The 23,110-nt window shown below is 39.8% G+C and overlaps 1 protein-coding gene across 2 annotated transcripts in view; it reads left to right on the forward strand.

The window, feature by feature from the left end:
• The window catches only part of dhx15 (DEAH (Asp-Glu-Ala-His) box helicase 15), a 120,810-nt gene that overhangs the window by 42,731 nt on the left and 54,969 nt on the right, over positions 1–23,110 (forward strand). For both annotated transcript variants that reach the window (XM_073064902.1, XM_073064903.1), the window contains exons 4-5: positions 1,260–1,419; positions 5,912–6,130. In XM_073064902.1, the coding sequence (XP_072921003.1) occupies positions 1,260–1,419; positions 5,912–6,130 (379 nt within the window). The remainder of the gene's footprint in view (positions 1–1,259; positions 1,420–5,911; positions 6,131–23,110) is intronic.

Consider the following 23,110-nt stretch of genomic DNA (forward strand, 5'->3'; position numbering starts at 1 on the left):
AATCTCTGGTGAGACTGCACTTAGAGTATTGTGTTCAATTCTGGTCACCTCATTATAGGAAGGATGTGGAAGCTATGGAGAGGGTGCAGAGGCGATTTACCAGGATGTTGCCTGGTTTGGAAAACAAGTCATATGAAGCAAGGTTAGCAGATCTGGGACTTTTCTCTTTGGAGCGTAGAAGAAAGAGAGGGGACGATAGAGGTGTACAAGATTATGAGAGGCATAGATAGGGTGGATAGTCAGTACCTGTTTCCCAGGGCACCAATAGCAAACACCAGAGGGCATATGTACAAAATTAAGGGAGGGAAGTTTAGGGGAGACATCAGGGGTAAGTTTTTTACACAGAGGGTTGTGAGTGCCTGGAATGACTTGCCAGGGATGGTGGTGGAGGCTAAAACATTAGGGGTATTTAAGAGCCTCTTGGACAGGCATATGGATGAAAGAAAAATGGAGGGTTATGGGGTAGTGTGGGTCTAGTACTTTTATTTTAAGGATTATATGGGTCAGCACAACATGGAGGGCTGAAGGGCCTGTACTGTGCTGTAGAGTTCTATGGTTCTATGTGTGTACCTTTTTAAATAATGTCTTAAGTTGCTGAGTGCAAGTTCTTAGATTTTAATGGTCACTTTATTAAGTACCTCATGTACCTAATAAAGTGTTGGTGATCTTCTGCTTCTATTGTCCATCCACTTCAAAGTTAGTGTTGTGCATTCTGAGATGCTCTTCTGCATACCACTGTTGTAATGCTTGGTTATTTGAGTTGCTATCACATTCCTGTCAGCTTGACCCAGTCTGGCTATTCTCCTTTGACCACACTCATTAATAAGGCATTTTCACACACAGCACTACTGCTCACTGGATGTTTTTTTGTTTCTCATACCAATTAATGTAAACTCTAGATGCTGTTGTACATGAAAGTCTCAGAAGATAAGCAGTTTCTGAGATACTTAAACTACCCTGTCTGGTACCAACAATCATTCCACGATTAAGATAACAAAGAATGGGGGAAGAAATGTGATCTAACGTTCGGTCTGAATAACAACTGAATGTCTTGACCTTGTTTTTTTTTGCATTAAGTAGCTGCCATATGATTGGCTGATGAGATATTTGCATTAATGAGCAGGTGTACCTAATGAAGTGGCCACTGAGTGAAGTTTGGAATCATTCACCTCTTGGCAATTCTTCCCTTGGTTGCTTCTATTTTTGTATGAGCTGGCATTTACACATTCAACAACTTTATCTTATGAAATTGTTAATAGGTACATGACTGATGGTATGTTGCTTCGAGAAGCTATGAATGACCCTCTACTAGAGAGATACGGAGTCATCATCCTTGACGAGGCTCATGAGCGTACATTAGCAACGGATATTCTTATGGGTGTATTGAAAGAAGTTGTGAAGCAGAGATCAGATTTGAAGGTAAGGATTTTCTGGGGTGGGGCGTGAGGTTGGTGGTGGTTGTGATGAATGATTAGACGGCTAATTTTCTGTCAGTTTTAACAGGAATATTATAGCCTGAAGGACTTGCCTATCGTTTGTAATCATAGGACAAGCCAGAATGCTCTCTGTAAATTGCTAATTTGATCGCAAGTGCCCATTGTAAGGAAAAACAATTACAGTTCCATTTTGTGATTAGGGTTGATGTATATTGATCATAATGTCATTGCTTTCCTTTCTGTAATGGGATAAATGTTAGCTAAGATAGACCAAGAACCACTGCATTTTGAACTGTATCATAGAATATTTTTGGTGCACTTAAGGGGACACAGAGTGCCTGATTAATGTGTCATATGAAACACAGTACTTAGGAAAGTACCGCCCTCCTGTGTACTGCATTATACTGTCAACCTACATCCACCAACTCGAGTCTTTTGAGTGTGGCTAGCCTCTATGGCCTTCTGACTTGAAGACAAGAGTGCTACCATGGCTACCTTCCGCTTTGGTTAAGAATTTGCCTGAAGCAAAATCATCTGTTTGGCATACAAATCTCTGCAATGAAACAAACTTGGCCTTTGCTCTTACAGGCATATGTACCAGAAAACTAGTCTTTAGACTGTAAGTGTTTATTTCACTTTACGGAACCAAGAATTTAAACTTCATATACCAAGATGCCTTAATGTAGATGGACCAAAAAATAATACTGAATTAAATTCATCAGTCCTTAGAATAACCAACTGCCTCATAAAAAGCTGGGGGGGGGGGGGGGGACCAGCTAAACTGCTATTCGAAAACTTAGCTGTGACTTCATCCCATAGTTGCAAGAAATGTGAAATCATTATGGTGTTCTTTAAAAAGTTTTGTCCCCCGCCTCCCCCAGTATCATAGAAACATAGAAAATAGGTGCAGGAGTAGGTCATTCGGCCCTTCAAGCCAGCACTGCCATTCAGTATGATCATGACTGATCATCCAACTCAGAACCCTGTACCTGCTTTCTCGCCATACCCCCGATCCCTTTAGCCACAATGGCCATATCTAACTCTCTCTTAAATATAGCCAATGAACTGGCCTCAACTGTTTCCTGTGGCAGAGAATTCCACAGATTCACCACTCTCTGTGTGAAGAAGTTTTTCCTCATCTCGGTCCTAAAAGGCTTCCCCTTTATCCTTAAACTGTGACCCCTCGTTCTGGACTTCCCCAACATCGGGAACAATCTTCCTGCATCTAGCCTGTCCAATCCCTTTAGAATTTTATATGCTTCAATAAGATCTCCCCTCAATCTTCTAAATTCCAGCGAGTATAATCCTGGTCGATCCAGTCTTTCTTCATATGAAAGTCCTGCCATCCCAGGAATCAATCTGGTGAACCTTCTTTGTACTCCCTCTATGGCAAGAATGTCTTTCCTCAGATTAGGGGACCAAAACTGCACACAATATTCTAGGTGCAGTCTCACCAAGGCCTTGTACAACTGCAGTAGAACCTCCCTGCTCCTGTACTCGAATCCTCTTGCTATGAATGCCAATATAGCTTTCGCCTTTTTCACCGCCTGCTGTACCTGCATGCCCACTTTCAATGACTGGTGTACAATGACACCCAGCTCTGGTTGCACCTCCCCTTTTCCTAATCGGCCACCATTCAGATAATAATCTGTTCTCCTGTTCTTGCCACCAAAGTGGGTAACCTCACATTTATCCACATTAAATTGCATCTGCCATGAATTTGCCCATTCACCTAACCTATCCAAGTCACCCTGCATCCTCTTAGCATCCTCCTCACAGCTAACACTGCCGCCCAGCTTCGTGTCATCCGCAAACTTGGAGATGCTGCATTTAATTCCCTCGTCTAAATCATTAATATATATTGTAAATAACTGGGGTCCCAGCACTGAGCCTTGCGGTACCCCACTAGTCACTGTCTGCCATTCTGAAAAGATCCCATTTATTCCCACTCTTTTCTTCCTGTCTGCCAACCAATTCTCTATCAACATCAATATCATACCCCCAATACTGACTGCTTTAAGTTTGTACGCTAATCTCCTGTGTGGGACCTTGTCAAAAGCCTTTTGAAAATACAAATGTACCACATCCACAGGTTCTCCCCTATTCACTCTACTAGTTACATCCTCAAAAAATTCTATCAGATTCGTCAGACATGATTTTCCTTTCACAAATCCATGCTGACTTTGTCTGATGATTTCACCGCTTTCCAAATGTGCTGTTATCACATCTTTGATAACTGACTCTAGCATTTTCCCCACCACCAATGTCAGGCTAACCGGTCTATAATTCCCCAGTTTCTCTCTCCCTCCTTTTTTAAAAAGTAGGGTTACATTAGCCACCCTCCAATCCTCAGGAACTAATCCAGAATCTAAAGGGTTTTGAAAAATTATCACTAATGCATCCACTATTTCTTGGGCTACTTCCTTAAGCACTCTGGGATGCAGACCATCTGGCCCTGGGGATTTATCTGCCTTTAATTCCTTCAATTTACGTAACACCCCTTCCCTACTAACATGTATTTCCCTCAGTTCCTCCATCTCACTAGACCCTTGGTCCCCTACTATTTCCGGAAAATTATTTATGTCCTCCTTAGTGAAGACAGAACCAGAATAGTTATTCAGTTGGTCGGCCATGTCCTTGTTCCCCATGATCAATTCACCTGTTTCTGACTGTAAGCTCATGTATTACTCTAATAATAGTGACAATAGTGGTATTCAAACAAGTGAACCTTTGCAGTCTGTTGTGTATTATAGGTAAATCTTGACTTGAATGAGCAATATGTCCCTTTTTCAAAATGGAAGCTCACTTGCTATTGCCTCTAATTTTGGGGAATAATAAAACATGTTAGGCTCCTTTCATTTGAAAGGAGGAAACAGTTTTGCTTTGCATGTGGGGTATTGTTTTTAAAACCAAATCCCTAGACTGTCAATATGATTGATCTCAGACAGGAAAACTGTAACGACACAGAAAATAACTATTGTTTTGGAATAAGGAGAGAAAATGGAGTTTTTCATGTTAGCATGTTGTTCTTTCAGCTCTCTGTATATAGTTTGATGTTAAGTAAACTTGGCATTAGATTATTTGGAAGAGATCCGTATCACCAAAATGAAAGCTTTGGGGGGTGGGGGGAGAATGGAGTTGACAAGGAATAAATTTAACTAAAGAAAACAGGTTCACAAAACCAGATCCAAAAATGTGGAAGAAAAGTCAAAGTCAAAATAACCTGCAACTGTGAATATAGAGTACGACAATCTAATCTGACCAACAGATCTATCTATGTGCAAACAGCATTATTGTTACCTACTTTATTGGCACTTCATAAATGAATTATTTAAGGGGAAGGGCATCACTTCAGTAAGTTTTACAGTTCACATTCATAGCTTCAATCTACATTTAATTAGAATCCCTTGGGTGCAGGAAGAATTATTTAGGAGAACAAATAGTCATTTGGCATGTAGATTAAATGTAGTTATGGCATGCAAGCTTACACATTTGATGTATAGTTGCATTGTGGCGGCCCGCACACATGGGACTCAAACCACTATCGGGAGCCTTGGGCAGACACGTGGTAGCGCGTTTGGAACTACCCACTTGGGGGTGGACCTTCCGGGGACAGTCTGACATCACGTCCGTCCCATGGGTCGCAGGGGCCCGTGGGAGGGGAGATTTAAGTGCACGATTTTGACTCAGTAAAGGCATTCTGAGTTCAGCTCTCTCTGCCTCCGTGTTCCTTTAGTAGTGCGTTACGCGTGACTACAGCATCATACTTCACACAGATTTGAAACCCATACTTGTGAAGATTTTAGTTTTATTACAACAATGTTTGTGATTAGAATATGGTAATACATATATTTGATGGAATACAAGTTTCCCCCACTATCTGAAGGTAGAGTGTTCCTGTGAAACCGTTTATAGGCTGAAATGCCATAAAGAGAAGAAGCAATTACCTTTAATTTATATGGGAAAAACTTTTGAGCATTTCCAGACCCAAAAAATAACCTACCAAATCATACCAAATAACACGTAAAACCTAAAGTAAATGAATACACAGTAAAAGCAGGAATTATATGATAAATATCCAGCCTATATAAAGTAGAAATATTGTATGTACAGTGTAGTTTCAGTTATCAGAATGGGGAAGACAGCCAGCCAAAATCAATTTGGAGAAAAAAAATCAGCACGTACATATATGCGCACGCAACTGCCCGCACGAGGCTTCACGATCACGGTAGTCTTTCTCGGGTTAAAAAAGCGTCTAAAGCGGGCGTCTTTTTTTTTTTGTAAAAGCGAAAATCCTCTTTGGTTAGCGAAAACAGGTACTAATGTAGGTCTTTCATAACGAGCTGTCGTAAAGCAAATGTTCGAAAAATGGGGGGCAGCTGTATATGCTTTTTCAGAGAAAGTCTGAGATCTACTTTTGTGTGTTTAGCTCTTAATGTGGATTGAGACCCAAGTGCATCTTTTTTTTCCTCCAGATTATCATCATGAGTGCTACACTTGATGCAGGCAAATTTCAGGTCTATTTTGATAGTTGTCCACTGCTTACCATTCCTGGACGTACACATCCTGTAGAAATATTCTATACTCCTGAACCAGAGAGAGATTATCTGGAGTCAGCGATTCGAACAGTTATTCAGATTCATATGTGTGAAGAAGAAGAGGGAGACGTTCTTCTTTTCCTCACAGGTCAAGAGGTAAGAGTCTCAGCTTTGTTTTTATAAACTCAGAATTGAATTCTATTATTAAGTACAGCTTTGCTTAATTTATTATTTAAATAAAGTACCTAAAATTTAGCATCTTATTAACGCCATTGAGGAAGCGAAGAATGACTTAATATTTCTTCTTTATTCATTCAGCGAATGGCTTAGATATAAAATGTTCATGCTAAGAGGTGAATTTGATGCAATTAAACTATATCTGATAGGGTATGTATTATTTGAAGATTCATTTCTAAACTTAATCACCACAGTATTACTTTCTTTCTCACTGGTTACCACATGAATTCTGCTTTCCAATGCATCAATTAAAAAAAAAAAATTCTGATTTATCTTGTTCTGAGAAGACAGCTGGGAGAAAGTTGTACAATGTTCTTCTAGGTTGTTTAACAAAGTCAGTTTTATATATGAAAGGGGAACGGCAGAAGAATTTAGTCAGGAAATTTTGGCATCTGGGGCCTAGTTGAGCAAAGCATTGAAGAGGAGGGAACATTAGATCAGATATCTTTGGAGGTGTGCTGTTGATGTAGATAGGTAGGTTTTGAAAGCAATAAAAGAAAATGAGATTTTTGTGTTTTGTTGGAATGACTTAGATCAGTTAATATAAAAAAACATTGTTAGTTGGAATGTGTAAATACAGGTGAATATTTAATAGACAACAAAAAAACAAAAATGGTTGGGAATTTTAACACCAAGAGATCGTAGAGGTGCTGAATTAAGTAGAATCCCTAAATTGGAAATGGGTATCCTTTTGAAAGAGCAAGTTTGGATGAAACCTCGGTTTAAAGTTGACAAATTTCAGTGCAGTGAACAGCTAGGTTCAAGTTCGAACAGAGATTGGGTTAATTGTGATGAAGGTTAAAGATTGCATTGGTCTTCTGCTGTTTAATTGGTAAAACCTATAGTAAATTCCAATATCAACCAATGCAGATTCTTCCCGAGTAAGGTGGAAGAGTTGCCTGTCATAGCAGCTTATGATCCCATGTTGCTGTGTAGATAAATGGGGGTTTCTGGAGGGACTCCAGATGAAGTGGGACTGTTCCCATTACATCCACGTTTGGGTTGGTTGTTGATGCAAAGTGAATTATTTCACTGTGTTTCAATGTTTCAAAGTACATGTGACAAATAAAGCAAATCTTTAAATTGCTGGGGCTTTGGTAAAGGATTCTGTACTACTTTAGTTGCAGATAAGGTACTGGGAGATTGACGGATAGCTAATTTGTTCTTATTTAAGAAGGGCTGAAAGGACGAGCTGGGAACGACTGACCAATGAGCCTGTTATCAGTGCTGGGAAATTACTGGGGGGAATTCTGACAGACAGGATCTGTCTGCATTTGGAAGAGCAATGATTAATACTGGTCAGCATGACTTAGTGCATGAGAAATCGTGCCTTCTGAATTTGATGGGAGTTATTGTGAAGTGGCGATCAAGAGGATTAAGGGTGGACTGATTTTAGCAGGTCTCCCATCATCTGCTCATCTGCAAGATGAAATCACATGGGATCCTGGGTGAGCTAGCCAATTGGATACAAAATTTGCTTGGAAAGAATCAAAGGATTATGGTGGAGAGTTTTTTTCCTCCAGATTGGAGGCCTGTGACTCGTGGTGTGCCATGTTGATGCTGTGTCCCCTATTTGTCCTATTTGGATGAGATCGTAGGTAGCATGATTAGTGAGTTTGTGGATAACACCGAGATTATGGGTGTGGTAGATGGTAAAGAAGTTTTACCCTGTTGTAATTGAAGATAACGAAGAAAGTGGGTGAAGGAATGGCAGATGGAATTGAACTCGTACAAGTGCAAAGTATTCATTTTTGGAAGTTAAGCCAGGGCCGAATGTGCACAGTGAAAGAGGATCCCAGGGAGCGTTCTAGAACAGAAACCTAAGAGTGTACAGTATAGTTCCCTGAAAATGGTGACACAAGTAGGCAAGATGGTGAAGCGAGCACATGGCACACTTGCCTTCATTAGGGCAGTAATTATGAAAGTTGGGCTATCATGTTACAGCTGTCCAAGATAGTGGTGAGATTAAACCTGGAATGTGTGAGGTTGTGGTTATCATACTGTAGGAAGGATGTGTTTCAGCTGGAGAGGGTGCAGAAACAATTTGTGAGGATATTGCTGAGACTGGAAAGTTTGAGTTGCAAGGAAAGACTGAATGGGCTGGAGCTGTTTGCCTGGAGTGATAAGAGATGAAGGGTAACTAAGAGGTTCTTAAAATGTTGCTAAAGTGAATGGTCACTGTCTTTACCCAAGGACAGGCGGTCTAAAACTATAACACATAGGTTCAAAGAGAAAATGGAAAAACTGAAAAGAGGACTGAAAGAGGTGGGTATATGATTCAAAAGTGGCGGAGGAGGATACAATTACAATGTTTAAAAGACATTTGGGATGTGTATGGATAGAAAAGGTTTTGATGAATGTGGGGCAAATACAATCAAATGGGATGAGCTCAGAAGGCATGATTATTGGCATGGACAGATTGGGGTGAAGGTCAGTTTCATTGCTGTATGGCTTGATGGTAGACATGACTGATGGTGGTCATTTACCCCATAATGTTTATACTGGTAAATATAAATCTGTCTGACCTTATCTCATCTGCACCTGTACGAGGCCTTCAGCTACACCACGCATCCTTTAAAAATGGCGAGGGTTTATCCCTCTGCTATCATTTTCAGGCAGTGATATTCTTAGTGGAAAGAATCATCTTCTCCTACTCAAAGCAATTACTATGTGTATATGCCAATTAGTTTTAGTTGATTATTGCAGAGAGGAATATGTTATTGTTTATTTTGTCACAACCTTTAATTTTGTACATTACAGTTAGGAATCCCTCAGTGTCTGAATCCAGCATATGAGGTAGATGAGAAGGCCAGTAATATGGAGCATGTGGGATACAACTCTGAAAGTAACAGTATTTGGAGCCTTCTGGGGCTTGTTGGAATGCTGAGAAGGGCATAGGGCAATTGGACAGACAACTTATCCAAAAGAGTTCAGGATCAGGATGCCATTAATAACAGTAATAATGGTGGGATGAGTCAAAAGGGGGCTGAAATGGAAAAGGCAGTCTTCAACAGACCATCATGTCAGGTGCTTAAGGATGGTCTGTATAGGCTTTGCAGAGATAATGAGATGCTTCATGGTTACAAATAGGGTAGCCTTAAAGTCATCAGTTTGTGTAGGGATTGGAATGGAGCCGGCTTGAACAGGTTTAAGGGGTTGTTATATTCAGACGAACCTTGGAGATGTTTGAGTGGAGTATCTGATTTTTAATTGCTGGCAGAGCAGCCGAGAACAGTAAGGTTGATAAAGAAGAGTTAAGCCCAGGGAAACAGCAGTCATTTCACAACTGGGAGCTGTTTCTAGGATCCATTACAGAGTACTGAGGATTGTAGAGGGCAGCAGGTGTTGGAGAAAAGGACACATTCCAGTTAGGAACTACTGTTCTGAAGGTTGAAGGAAGTCAATCACTAAAGAAAACGAGGTTTTGTGTGTGTTCAGGAGAGAGGGGACAGAGGAACGCAGTGAGGAAGTGCCAAGTAGTTGTTCAGGATGTAAGCAGAATCTAAACCTGGAAAGGAACAGGTGAAAGCTTGCCTCAAATAAATGGAAACCAGCCTGCTGAGCCACAATGAGATATAAGTGGGTCAGCAGAGAATAGTCACCATGGAAAGTGTTGGGCAAGCAAATGAATGATGTGAGAAACTACAAAAATAGTTCAGACTGGCTGAAGATGGATTTCTATCTAAGAACCAACCTGTTTGTAAAGTGAAACTGAGAAGCCAACTGAGTATGGTCTTAATTTTGCCAAGGATAAAATTCACTGGCTTCCTGTTCTACTTTTCCAAATCAATAGCAACACTCACCGTGCAATATTGTGTTTTTAGAACTGTTATCTAACAGACATCTTTTTTGCCCTTGCGCCTGGGGCTGCGAAGTAACATTTGGCATCGTTAAATACAAGCACCTGTAATTAAGTAAGGAAAGTATGCACTTTTTCCAGAGTCAAACAATTATTTCAAAGTGCAGTCATAATTATGTAGAAACACAAAACAGCAGTTGGTGCACACCTGTATGAGAATCACTTTTTGGTTATCTCGGCTAATACTAATATCTGACACCCATGCTTACTCTTTCTCCCTTGTCTCATTGCTGGCAGTGGGGTCAATTTATGAACAGCTTGTCATGTTTCTGCCTTTGGCAATCAGAAGCCTTGCCTATGATGCCAGTGACACAAGGAGAATGTGATGATCCATTCAACAGGAATGGCGATGCATTGGAATTGTAATGGAGCTAGATTTGTGTATCAGTGAGGCATTGTAGTATTTTTCACTCATAAATCTGCATGTTACCCTTTTAAAAACAGGAAGCTGAAAGCTCAGTGATAAATAAAAGATTCAGTTTAGAGTATAATGACTTAGCAGTGAAGATTATTGAATATTAATATTTGAAATGCCTTTTATTTGCAATTCTATTCAAATTGCAGATTCATTTTCATTGTGTCTATTTATATTTTCGGAGCTGGGTATAAACTGCCAAAGCCAGCGGCATTTACCTTATCTGCATTTTCCTTTTAACTGAGTGATTTGCTTGGCCACTCCTGCTATTTAATAGTTAACCAGTCGGTGGGTCTTTAGACAGAATGGCTGAGGGTAGCAGATCTCCTCCAAGGTGTCCCCTGAAATGCATTAGGGAAAAAGCCCCAGTGTGTTTTTATGACAGCTTTGTAGCTTTCATGATAATCATGCCAATGAATAGTTTTATTAAGTTCTAGCTTATAAGCTGACTTTAAATTTCATAGCTGTTGTGGTGTGATATGAACTCTGGTCTCTAGATTTCAGAAACTAGAATTCCCAAAATAATATCTGCATTTTCCTATTTTGCAAAGTTCTAAAAGAGGATTACCTTTCCTTGCTTATTGAACACTTTCTTTCTGACTTAAAATGCTGTGGATCCATTTCAAACAGCTAATAAATTTTATGTGGCATTACTGCCTTGGGAATTTCACTCAAGTGAAACAGATTAGCTATTTCCTTAGAAGGTGGCAAGTAACACATGACAGCTGTTGTATTCACTAGTTCCATTCTTGGTGTACACAAGGTACAATCAGTTCTTAAATCTATTGGCAAGGAATGTTCTCTGAGGAGGATGCAGTGCAGTTGTCCTTTTGAGAGTGCTAGAAGGCTCCAAAGGATAGACTTTTTAAAAAAAAACACTCAGGACTGGTTGTACCTAAATAAAATACTTGATCACATGAATGTCAGTGTAGTTCAGAAGGTTTAGGTATACCTGTGTTGAAAATGTTTTCTTACAAATTTGCACAGTTAATTTTAAAAGAAATTTGCAAAATAGGACAGACTTCCCATAGAAACCACAGGAAAGCTTTAAATAACTGGAAATTATATTTTTATGTAAATCTTCACTGACACCTCTTAATTTTCTTTCTCTTGTACTGTCCTTGGTTGCATGTGTAGTAGTTTCTCTTTGTGGTCTCACTGATTTGGCCAGGAAGTGTGTGTGCTACCTCCATAGCATTGATAGTTTAATTTTATCACAATAATAAGCTGTGCTTTTGCTTGCATGCCATCCGGTCAGATCATCACGAATGTAAGTACATTGGGTGGTACAAAAGAGGAAAAAAGAACAATGCAGTATGTAGTGTTAGAATTACAAATAAGGGCAGTTCAGGCAGACAAAGTGCAGGGGCTGTGACAAGGTAAACTGAGGGATCAAGTCATTCATTCTTGTGTGTCTTTATCAAACTAGATGTCTTATACTGGCAGGATAGAGGCAGTCCTTGTGCCTGGTAACGTGTTCAAGTTTTTTGTATCTTCTCAAGCACACTCAAATGCTGCAGGAACTCAGCTGGCCCAGCAGCATCTATGGAAGAGTAGATAGCTGACATTTAGGGCTGAAGTCTTTCAGGACTCGAGGATGAAGGGCCTTGGCCCAAAACGTCAACTGTTTACTCTTTTCCATCGATGCTGCCTGGCCTGCTGAGTTCCTCCAGCATTTTGTTTATTTTGGTTTTGTATCTTCTACCAGGTGGGAGGGAGAAAAACGAATGAGTAGTGTAGGAAGGGTCCTTGATTACGTTGGTTGCTTTCACGAGGGGGGTGGAACTTAATTGAAGGGAGGCTGGTTTGTGTTAGGAACTGGGTTGTGTCTGCAATTCTGCAGTCTTTGCAGGTCTTGGGCCGATCAGTTGCCTCAACAATCTGTGATGCATCTGGACATGATGCCTTCAGTAGTTCATTCATTATGTGATGTGTTGTGTTGTCTTCAGTGGTGCAGCTGTTAAAATAGGCATGTCACTGGAGACGTGCTGAATTTTTTTTTCCCTTCTGAGGATCTGCTGGTTTGTTTTCCTGGCCATATTGTTTGTTACTTGGAAAATTGTTGGTGATGTCTGCACATACAACTTGAAGCTCTCAACTGTCTCCATCTTGGCACTCAGCATTGTTGGGATTGCTTATGGAAATTTGGTAAATTTGTATCTTTTCATGCAACTATTGTATCCAAACAGGTACCAAACTGATGAGAGGTAAATCCATGCAGTATATGGTAAGATGTAGCTGTTATTTCAGTAGTCCTCTATTCTAATTAAATCAATGTTTGATTAAATAATTTAGTTATTTGGGTCCAAATAATTAAACCAGTTACTGTGTCCTTGCAGGCGCTGAGATCACAGTTACTGAATGCGGATTTGGCTCCTTCAAATCCTAATTAGATTTGTATTGCCTGGTTCAGCCTCAAAATAATGTTGTTTTGATCTTTAATTGGCAAGTTAGATTTCTAGTGTTCTATAATTAGGACAAGTCACATGTTCAAGTCTCTGCATGTTTCTCAGACAGTAATCAGGATGGATGTTTCATTAGGTAATTGTATCAGGATTTAAATGCACTGTATTAAGATTTGTATATTTTTTCAATAATCAATATTCTATTACCACAAATTATTGGTTCATTTAAGCAAAGTGTTAAATCCTACAGGCTGGCTTGACAGAAGTATAGTGCGATTTAACTATGGGGATGTAAATCTTCTATTTTTGGTGTTGATAACCTGAAGGTCCAATATGAATTGACTCCTATTAATCGTGACTTGTCAGAACAAAGATAACCTTCATCAGGAGCATCACTGCAGCTGTGATTGTCATTTTTCTGTCCCATTTAATCTTCAAATATTAATCATTTTCAGGAAAGACCTCTCAAGAGAGAAAAATTTCTTAAAATTGCAAGTGTGGTTACTATAGTGATAAAAGATCAGTATTTTGTTATATTTTGTAATAGCTGGGTCTTTAGATCTTGGGAAGAGCCCGATGTTCTGGGCAAAATAGCTTCCAACATTTAAAGGACACTTCTGAGCCAAGCATTTCTAATTGGAGCTTGTGTTTTATTAAGTTCATTCTGAGTATCTTTCTATCCAGCACAAATCATTTGATTCCTCAATATTTCATAATAAATGGTTTTTTGGGACTAACACAATTTTGAAAGTTTCTCTTTAATCCAGGAAAGTAACACGTATCTGCAGCTGTGTCTGCTTTTTGTCTTTTTGCCAAAGCCTCTGTTGGTAGTGGGATTCAAATGGAAATTGAGCCTGATGCCAGTTCATTCTTGCTGCTTCAATGTTATGTCCAGTGTCTGTGCATCCATAGAGTAAATCTAGTTAACACCTCATCTAACGTGAAAATAGCAATAATTGTTGAAAAAGATGATCTGTAAAAGTCTTAACCATATATTATACCAATTCATGTAACTGATAGGATTTAAAACCTTTGAATTAAAAATAGTGAGTTCAAGTGCCAGAAAGTGACATCAATTATAGGCTCTTGCTCAAATATGTGCTGAGATACTGTCTTTTAGTGCAGTAGTGAAAGGTGTTTTGTGAAAGAAAATGTGAACTCCTGTCCAATATTCTTAAAATTGTTGAAACAAATATCCTGGCCATTATCACTGCTATTTACATAGAACATAAGAAATACGAGCAGGAGTCGGCCAACTGGCCCGTCGAGCCTGCTCTGCCATTCAATAAGATCATGGCTGATCTGGCCATGGACTCCTCTTCACCTACCTGCCTTTTCCACATAACCTTTAATTCTCCTACTATGCAAAAATCTAATGTATCAAAAATCTATGCTTGAATATATTTTTACTGAGGTAGCCTCCACTGCTTCATTGGGCAGAAAATTCCACAGATTCACCACTCTTTGGGAAAAGTAGTTCCTTCTCATCTTTCCTAAATTTATTCCTCCAAATCTTGAGGCTATGTCCTGTAGTTCTAGCCTCACCTGCCTGTGGAAACCACTTTCCTGCCTCTATCTTATCTATCCCTTTCATCATTTTATGTTTCTATAAGATCTTCTTTCATTCTTCTGAATTCCAGCAAGTACATTCCTAGGCGACTCAATCTCTCCTCATAGTCTAACCCCCTCAACTCTAGCATCAACCTGGTGATCCTCCTCTGCACTGCCTCCAAAGCCAGTATATCCTTCAAGTAAGGAGACCAGAACTATACACAGTACTTCAGGTATGGCCTCAGCAGTACCCTGTACGGTTGCAGTATAGTCTCCCTGCTCTTAAATTCAATCCCTGTATCAATGAAGATCAACATTCCATTTGTCTTCTTGATAACTTGCTGCACCTGCAAACCAAATTTGGAAAATCAGCAGTAATATTTCTCACAATTTAAGCAATAGTGGCTTATCAGGAGCTTCCTACAGTGGAAGTTGCCATTTTTGTTTGGAGTAACACGTATAAAATGCTGGAGCAAGTTGGACAGCATCCGTGGACAGTAATCAGTTGTTGGCATTTTGGGCTGATTTCCTTCATGAGAACTGGAACAGAAGGGGGAAAAGCCAAAATAAGAAGATAGGGAGAGGGGAAGGATAACAAGCTTGCAGGTGATAGGTGAAGCTATGTGGGTGGGGAGGGGGTATGAAGTGAGAAGCTGGGAGTTGATAGGTGAAAAAGTTAAAGGGCTGAAGAAGGAGGAATCTGATGGAGAGGTGAGTCGACCACAGGAGAAAGGGAAGGAAATTGCAGGAAGTTAGAAGCCAATGTTTGTGCCATCTGCTTGGAAGCTACCCAGGCAGAATGAGGTGTTGCTCCTCCAAAGATAGTGGCCTCATCATAGCAAAAGTGGAAGCCATGGACCAACATACGGGAATTGGGATTGGAATTAAAATGGTTGGCCACGGGAAAATGCTGCTTGTTGCAGATGGGCAAAGCAGTACCAGAATTTACGTCAAGTCTCACTAGTGTCAAGGAGGTCGCATTGGGAGTGCTGGATACTGTAGACAATTCCAACAGACTTCCAGGTGAAGTGTTGCCTCACCTGCAAGGACTGTTTAGCACTGAGTAGAGGGTGAGGGAGGTGGTGTATGTAGCACTTGCAGGGATAAGTTTGTTTGGAGTTGTATTTTGAAGTAAAGTTCAAGCTTTGAGCATCTATTTACAAACCCCATTTCCAGAAAAGTTGGGATATTTTCCAAAATGCAATAAAAACAAATATCTGTGATATGTTAATTCATGTGAACCTTTATTTAACTGACAAAAGTACAAAGAAAAGATTTTCAATAGTTTTACTGACCAACTTAATTGTATTTTGTAAATATACACCAATTTAGAATTTGATGGCTGCAACACACTCAACAAAAGTTGGGACAGAGTTAAAATAAGATTGAAAAGTGCACAGAATATTCTAGTAACACCGGTTTGGAAGACTTCACATTAAGCAGGCTAAGTGGTAGCATGTGAGGTATCATGACTCGGAATAAAAGTAGCGTCCATCAAAGGCTCTATCTTTGCAAGCAGTGATGGGTCGTGGCTCACCCCTTTATGCCAAAATTCGTGAGAGAATTGTTAGTCAGTTCAAAAGGAACATTTCCCAACACAAGATTGCAGAGAATTTAGGTCTTTCAACATCTACAGTACATAATATTGTGGAAAGATTCAAAGAATTCAGAGACATCTCAGTGCGTAAAGGGCAAGGTCGGAAACTACTGTTGAATGTGAGTGATCTTCGAGCCCTCAGGTGGCACTGCCTAAGAAACCGTCGTGCTACTGTGACAATTATAGCCACCTGGGCTGGGGAGTACTTCGGAAAACCATTGTCACTTAACACAGTCCGTCGCTACATCCAGAAATGCAACTTGAAACTGTATTACACAAGGAGGAAGCCATACATCAACTCTATGCAGAAACACTGGCAAGTTCTCTGGGCCCGAGCTCATCTCAGATGGACCGAAAGACTGTGGAACCATGGGCTGTGGTCAGATGAGTCCACATTTCAGCTAGTTTTCGGGGGAAAACGGGCGTCGAGTTCTCCGTGCCAAAGATGGAAATGATCATCCTGATTGTTATCAGCGAAAGGTGCAAAAGCCAGCATCTGTGATGGTATGGGGGTGCATCAGTGCCCACGGCATGGGTGAGTTGCATGTATGTGAAGGTACCATTGACTCTGCGGCGTATATTAGGATTTTAGAGAGACATATGTTGCCATCAAGGCGACATCTCTTCCCGGGACGTCCATGCTTATTTCAGCAAGACAATGCCAGACCACATTCTGCATGGGCTACAACAGCGTGGCTTTGTAGACACAGAGTGCGTGTGCTTGACTGGCCTGCTGCCAGTCCAGATCTATCTATTGAAAATGTATGGCACATCATGAAGAGGAGACAGACAACGGAGACCACGGACTGTTGAGCAGCTGAAGTCTTATATCAAGCAAGAATGGACAAAATTTCCAATTGCAAATCTACTACAATTAGTATCCTCAGTTCCAAAACAATTAAAAAAGTGTTATTAAAAGGAAAGGTGATGTAACACAATGGTAAACATGCCTCTGTCCCAACTTTTGTTGAATGTGTTTCAGCCATCAAATTCTAAATTTGTGTATATTTACAAAATACAATTAAGTTGGTCAGTAAAACTACTGAAAAGGTTCACATGAATTAACATATCACAGATTTTTGTTTTTATTGCATTTTGGAAAATATCCCAATTTTTCTGGAAATGGGGTTTGTACTAGAAAGGCATGGTGTAGATTATTTCTTGAAGAAGAATTGCTTGAAAAAAATTAACCCTTACTTTAATTTGCTTGTGATCATAAATGTTTCTCCTGTAAAGTCTCCTGTTATGAAATTTAGAATGCCCCTTGTATAATAATGAAGGGAGTACTGATAAAGACTGGATTAAATACATGCAAGTTATTGCAACTAAACTTTGATTGACTTTATAACTTTTATGTGTGGTCTCCAAAAAGGTAAAATGGGCACCAGATAGCAATGGAAATGCTTTTACTACTTTATCATTATGTCCAAAGTTCGTTGGTAACCTCAAAATGGAAATATTAAGCCATTGCTCTTTGGCTTGAAACATTAATTTATCTTCCCAGCCTGACTTGCTGAGTCTTTCCAGCATTGTCTGTTTTCATTTTATAACATTAAACCAGAATTTTAAAGTACATGGAAAGCTTGAATCTGTTGGAAAACTCTGTGCAGACATATAAACCATTTATGGTCTATTGCTTGTAGGTTAAATGTGAAAATTCCCCTCTTCTTCACTGAAATCGTCTTAATCAAGGTTTTATGGTAATAGAAAAAAGCAGAAAATGCTGGGAACATTCAACAGGTCTAGCACCATTTGTGAAAATGGAACTATGTTTATGGTTCTACCATAAAACTGGGCCAGTTGGTCTCCTGGTGTACTGCAGCATTTTCTGAGTTTATATAATAGCAGTTCAATACAATTGACATATTCAAACATTCCTAGAATAATAAAATCATTCAACACACAAGTAGGCATATTTGGCCCACCCTGTCCTTGCTGACTACAATGCTTATCTGTGCTAATCTCACTTGCCTGCATTAAACTTGTATTTAAGTCTCTATGCCTTACCAATTTAAGATACTACCTAAACATCTTTTAAACATTGTGATTGTACCTGCCTCTACCACCCCTTCCGGCAGATTTTCCAAATAAACGTAACCTTCTATGTGAAAAATGTGTCCCTTAGATCTCTCTTAAATTGCAAAGTCTGTTTTTATGAAATCAGATTTCAGGCATACTTTTGGAAAGCCAGTTTTGTTAATAAAATCAGTTTGTACATGTAAATTTAAATTGAAAAACGAACAGCTTGAAACTTCATGAAATCTGAATAAAATAAATTTAATTCGATGGCACTGATGTAGAAAAAAATCTTTTTTAGGATCAGCTTAAAATCCATAATCCCCTGGAATCTGTACCAATAGTAAGAACTACCCAGTATTGTTCCAGTATTGTTGCTGTGTATCTGCGTACCATGGCATTATAAAACAGTAATTCTATTATTAAAGTATATTAAATCTTTCATGTAGTTTTCAAACCCATTGGTAAAATAATGGTAATGGTGTAGGATTATGTTTGTTGCTGGTTTGCTGATGTACATTCACATAATGCATGATGGTGCAGGTTTACAAGACTAATTCTAGTACCAGAAATCTTTTGAATCTATTGCACAAGCAAAAATTTGGTTGCTTGCATTTGTCTGTGATTGAGAATATTTCTAAGTAATTTGTAGAGTTACTATTTATACATTTGTATGTCACTTCATCACGCACTGGCTAATTGCCTGAAGTGTTTTTAGATGTTTTCTCTTAATATACCATAAATTCAATGTTCTAAATTAACCCTTGAATTAAATGAAGGAGAGGGATGAAGAGGAAACAGTATTGGAGTCATGGAAAGATGTTCATTTGTGTGAAATTAGGTTAAACATTTATTCACAAGATACTTGAATCATTAGCAGTCTTAATATGTTTGTGCATTGCAAAGTTGCAGTGTTCTGCATTTTTCAAATTTGACTTGCAACTTGATAAGATTTTTATTTTGCTGTCCACTTTCTATAATTTTTTTTGGCTTGCTAATCCCAGTGACTCATGCTGACGTACATGCAGTTCTCTGGGCACAAGATGTTCCTCATCTGAATGAGTATTCTCTGTGTGAGCTTCATTGGGGAATATTGGCAGATTTTTTTCACAGCTGACTCTGCCATCCTTGCAAGTGTTCTGATGTTGAGCAGGTGCTGTTGTGTTGAGGTCAGTCATAAAAATTTTGTTTTCCTTCTCTGGGATTGCAGAACCATAGATGTTTACAGTTCATAGGAGAGCATTTGACACTGGTCCTTTACCTTGTAATTTACACCATATGCAAGAGCTTCTCAGTACTTTTTAAAGGAGAAAGTAGTTTCTACCTCCACTGGGCAGAATTTTCCAGACCCACACAAGCAAAGAATAGAGAAAAAATTGTCAACGTCTCCCTATCTTCCAAATGAACTTGTCTGCCACTAATCTCAATATTGACTTCACTGTATCAAATGAGGTCAAAATTGATGGTTTTCTGATCCACAAATTGTTATTCTCTTAACTGTGCCCAGAGCTGTAAATAATTACCTGAACATTGGGTATTCAACTGCTTGCATAACATCAGCTACAATTTCAAAGGATTTCGTAACATTCACAAGTTAATTATTTTTTTCTGGACCAGATTTTTTTTATATACAAAAGTGAATATATGTAGTACATTTCAAAGGTTAGTACTTTTAGCCAAAGACTTGAGAACCTGCTGGTGAATTGAAAGCATTTAGTGTACACCTGTCTGACCTGGAATGTGATGCAGATCTAGAAGGTGGGATGCTAGCCTAACAATCTTTTTTCTGGTGATTCTTTCTTAAAAAAAAAAGGTAGTAATTTTTAAGAGTACTGCTTTTTGCCCTGAAGACCTGAAGTATTTTTGCATATGTCATACAACTTGTATTTGTGAAATGTTATCTTGCTACTGGAATGCATCAATCCCGCCAAATGCTCAGAGATTCCATCATTAAATTTAACAACTGTACATTTCCTTCCACAAAAGGATATTCATAAACTAATTGCCTTTTATGACAACCCAACTGTTTGTTTGGTACCAGCTTTTAAAATTATTTTTGAACATGATTCAAATCCTCATATTGGGATTTGATTGTAATTATATCTCAAGAAGAAATAGCTATGACTGAGGCAGCAGGCCAGTTCAGCCGCATGCTTGCTGCTGTGGTGACTAACCTGAATTTTAGAACGTGGAGCAGGAATAGGCCCATCAGTCTGTGTTGTGCCAAACAAATTAATTGAAGTCAATTGGAGATCTGAAGTCTGACAATACGTAGCTCACTCAGATTCACTGATTGAGTAGATAAGACAATGACTTGTGGCAGTCTAGTGTATTGAGCAGTGATCAGGAGTAATCGGCAAGAACAAATTTAAAAAGGCAGGGGCAAGTGGAGCGGCCATTGTTGGAGTGGACAGTTAGAATGGGGAGTTTTAGACTTGAGCTCTCTTGAGGCTTCAGCCAGGAGAGGCTTGAGAGAAAACGAAAAGCTTTGGGTAGATTCTCCTTGCACTCTCACACGCACCCTACTTATTACTTATCCTTCTTTATATTTGCTCAGTTAGTACACTAGGGATGCTGGGCACTAGTTGAATGCTCCTCTTGAGGGATGTGAGAAGGCAGGTGAACCTCCAGTGTCCCTGACAACTACACCTGTGAGAAGTGCATTCAGCTGGAGAATTAAGGAGTTGGAGCTGGAACGGAATGAACTCCGGATCATTCAGGAGGCTGAGGGGGTGATACGTAGGACATATAGAGAGGTATTTACACCCAAGGTGCAGGACACAGAAAATGGCGACATTCAGGAGGGGGAAAGGGATTAAACAGCCAATGCAAAGTACCCCTGTGGCCATCCCCCTGAACAACAGGTATACTGGTGCAGGGTGGGGGTGGGGGAACAGGGAGGTAACCTAGCAGAAGCAAGTCACTGCGGTTAGGTGTCTGGCGCTGAGTCTGGTTCTGTGACTCAGAAGGGAAGGAGGACAGAAGAGGTGAGTTGTGGTGATTGGGGATTTGTTACTTAGGGGTATAGAAGAGGGGTTCTGTGGACGAGAATGAGATTCCGGATGGTATGTTGTGTCCTGGATCTTAGGTCAAGTCCTCAGCATTCTTAAGTGAGAGGGTGAGCAGCCAGAGGTGATTGTCCATGTAGGGATCAATGACATGGGTAGGAAGAGTGACGAGGTTCTATAAAGTGAGTTCATGGAGTTAGGTGCTAAGTTAAAGGGCAGGGCCTCTAGGGCTGTGATCTCAGGATTGCTACCCATGCTATGTGCTAGTGAAGCCAGACATAGGAAGATTTACAGTTTAGCATGTGGCTAAGGAGATGGTGTAGGAGGGAGGGCATCAGATTTTTGGATCATTAGAAACTTTTCCAAGAAAATGTGGGACTGTACATAAGAGATGGTTTGCACCTGAACTGGAGGGGCATGGAGTTTAAACTAGAGTTGTAAGTGGTTGGGAACCAGAGTGCCAGAACAGATGGTGGAGAGGTTGTGGAGGCAGATGTTGTAAGACCTCAGACAAAGTCAGGAATAAAAGGGTTGAGCATGGTGTGATTAATATCCTGAGCTCGGTATATTTCAATGCAAGAGCTCAGGGCATGGATCAACATTATCATTATGATATTGTAGCCATTAGTGAGATGTGGATGCAGGAAAGGCAGGACTGGCAGCTCAATATTCCAGGGTGCTCTGTCAGGATGGAGTGGAGAACTCTCGTTTTGTGAGGCATAATGGGTGAAACTGAAAATTATGAAAGTTATGATCATGTTAATCGGTTGATTTTACAGACCACCCAAAAATCTGTGGGATTTAGAGGTACAAATTTGTACAGAGATGGCAGACTGCTGCAAGAAACATAACTTGGATAGATATTTTATCGATCCCAAAGGAAATTACAGAGTCACAGTAGCACAAGTGTGTGTGTGTGCGTATGTGTAAATATAGGTACACAAATGTAGAAATAAAGAATGTAGAAGTAAAGAATAAAAAAAGTTGCTTCAAATAGTCTGTAATGGTTGAGGGAGGTCATCACTTCCCCGGCTATAGGTTGACTCACTGTAAAGCCTAATGGTTGAGGATAAGAATGACCTATTTTGGGGCTCTTTGGAGCAGCACTTGTCTTTGTCTGTTACTAGTTCAGCTCCTCTGTTCAGCCAAGGTGGCATGCAGAGGGTGAGAAACATTGTCCAGAATTGCCAGGATTTTCCGTAGCGTCCTTTGTTCTGCCACAGCCTCCAGTGTGTCCAGTTTGATTCCTATAATGGAGCCAGCCTTTCTAATCAGTTTATTGAGCCTGTTGGCATCACCCATGTGATGGTGACAAGATGGGATAGAGTTTATCAAATGTGTTTAGGAAAGTTTCCTTAAATGGTAGAAATCCATTTAAGTGGAAAGTTTAAGAAACTTTAACTTTTAAGAAAGTGTGCGATACTTGATCTGCTATCGGGACAGGTGATAGAAGTTTGTGTAAAGAATAACTTTCATCTAGTGATCATAATGCCATTAGTTTCAAGGTAAATATATAAAAAGATATTTGGTCCCTGGGTTGAGATTCTAAATTGGAGAAAGGCCAAAGGATGTAGCAAATGTCAGTTGGGACAGGTGTGATTGCTAAGAGGGAGGTCTTCAAAAGTGAAATTTTGTTTACTGCCAAGAGTTAAAAGATAAAGGTAACAGGTTTAGGGAATCTTGGTTTTCAAGTGATTGAGGCCCTGCTTAAGGAAGCAAAGAGGTGCATAGCAGGTATCGGCAGGTAGGAAGGAAAAAGTGAGGTTCTTAAGATGAATAAGAAATGCAAGAGAATACTTGAAGGAAATCAGGACTCTTGAAAGAAGGTATGAGGTTGTCTTCGTAGACAAGGTGAAGAAGAGTCCTAAGGGATTCTACAGATCTGTTTAGAGCAAAGGATTGCAAGGGTCAAAATTGGACCTCTGGAAGGTCAGAATGGTAATCTACTCGTGGAACCAAAGGAGATGGGGGAGATCTTATATATTTTTTTGCATCTATGTTTACTCAGGAGACAGTCCACAGAAATGAAGCAAAGCAGCGCCAACTTC

The sequence above is a fragment of the Hemitrygon akajei genome, chromosome 13 (assembly GCF_048418815.1).
Source record: "Hemitrygon akajei chromosome 13, sHemAka1.3, whole genome shotgun sequence".
NCBI lineage: Eukaryota > Metazoa > Chordata > Chondrichthyes > Myliobatiformes > Dasyatidae > Hemitrygon > Hemitrygon akajei.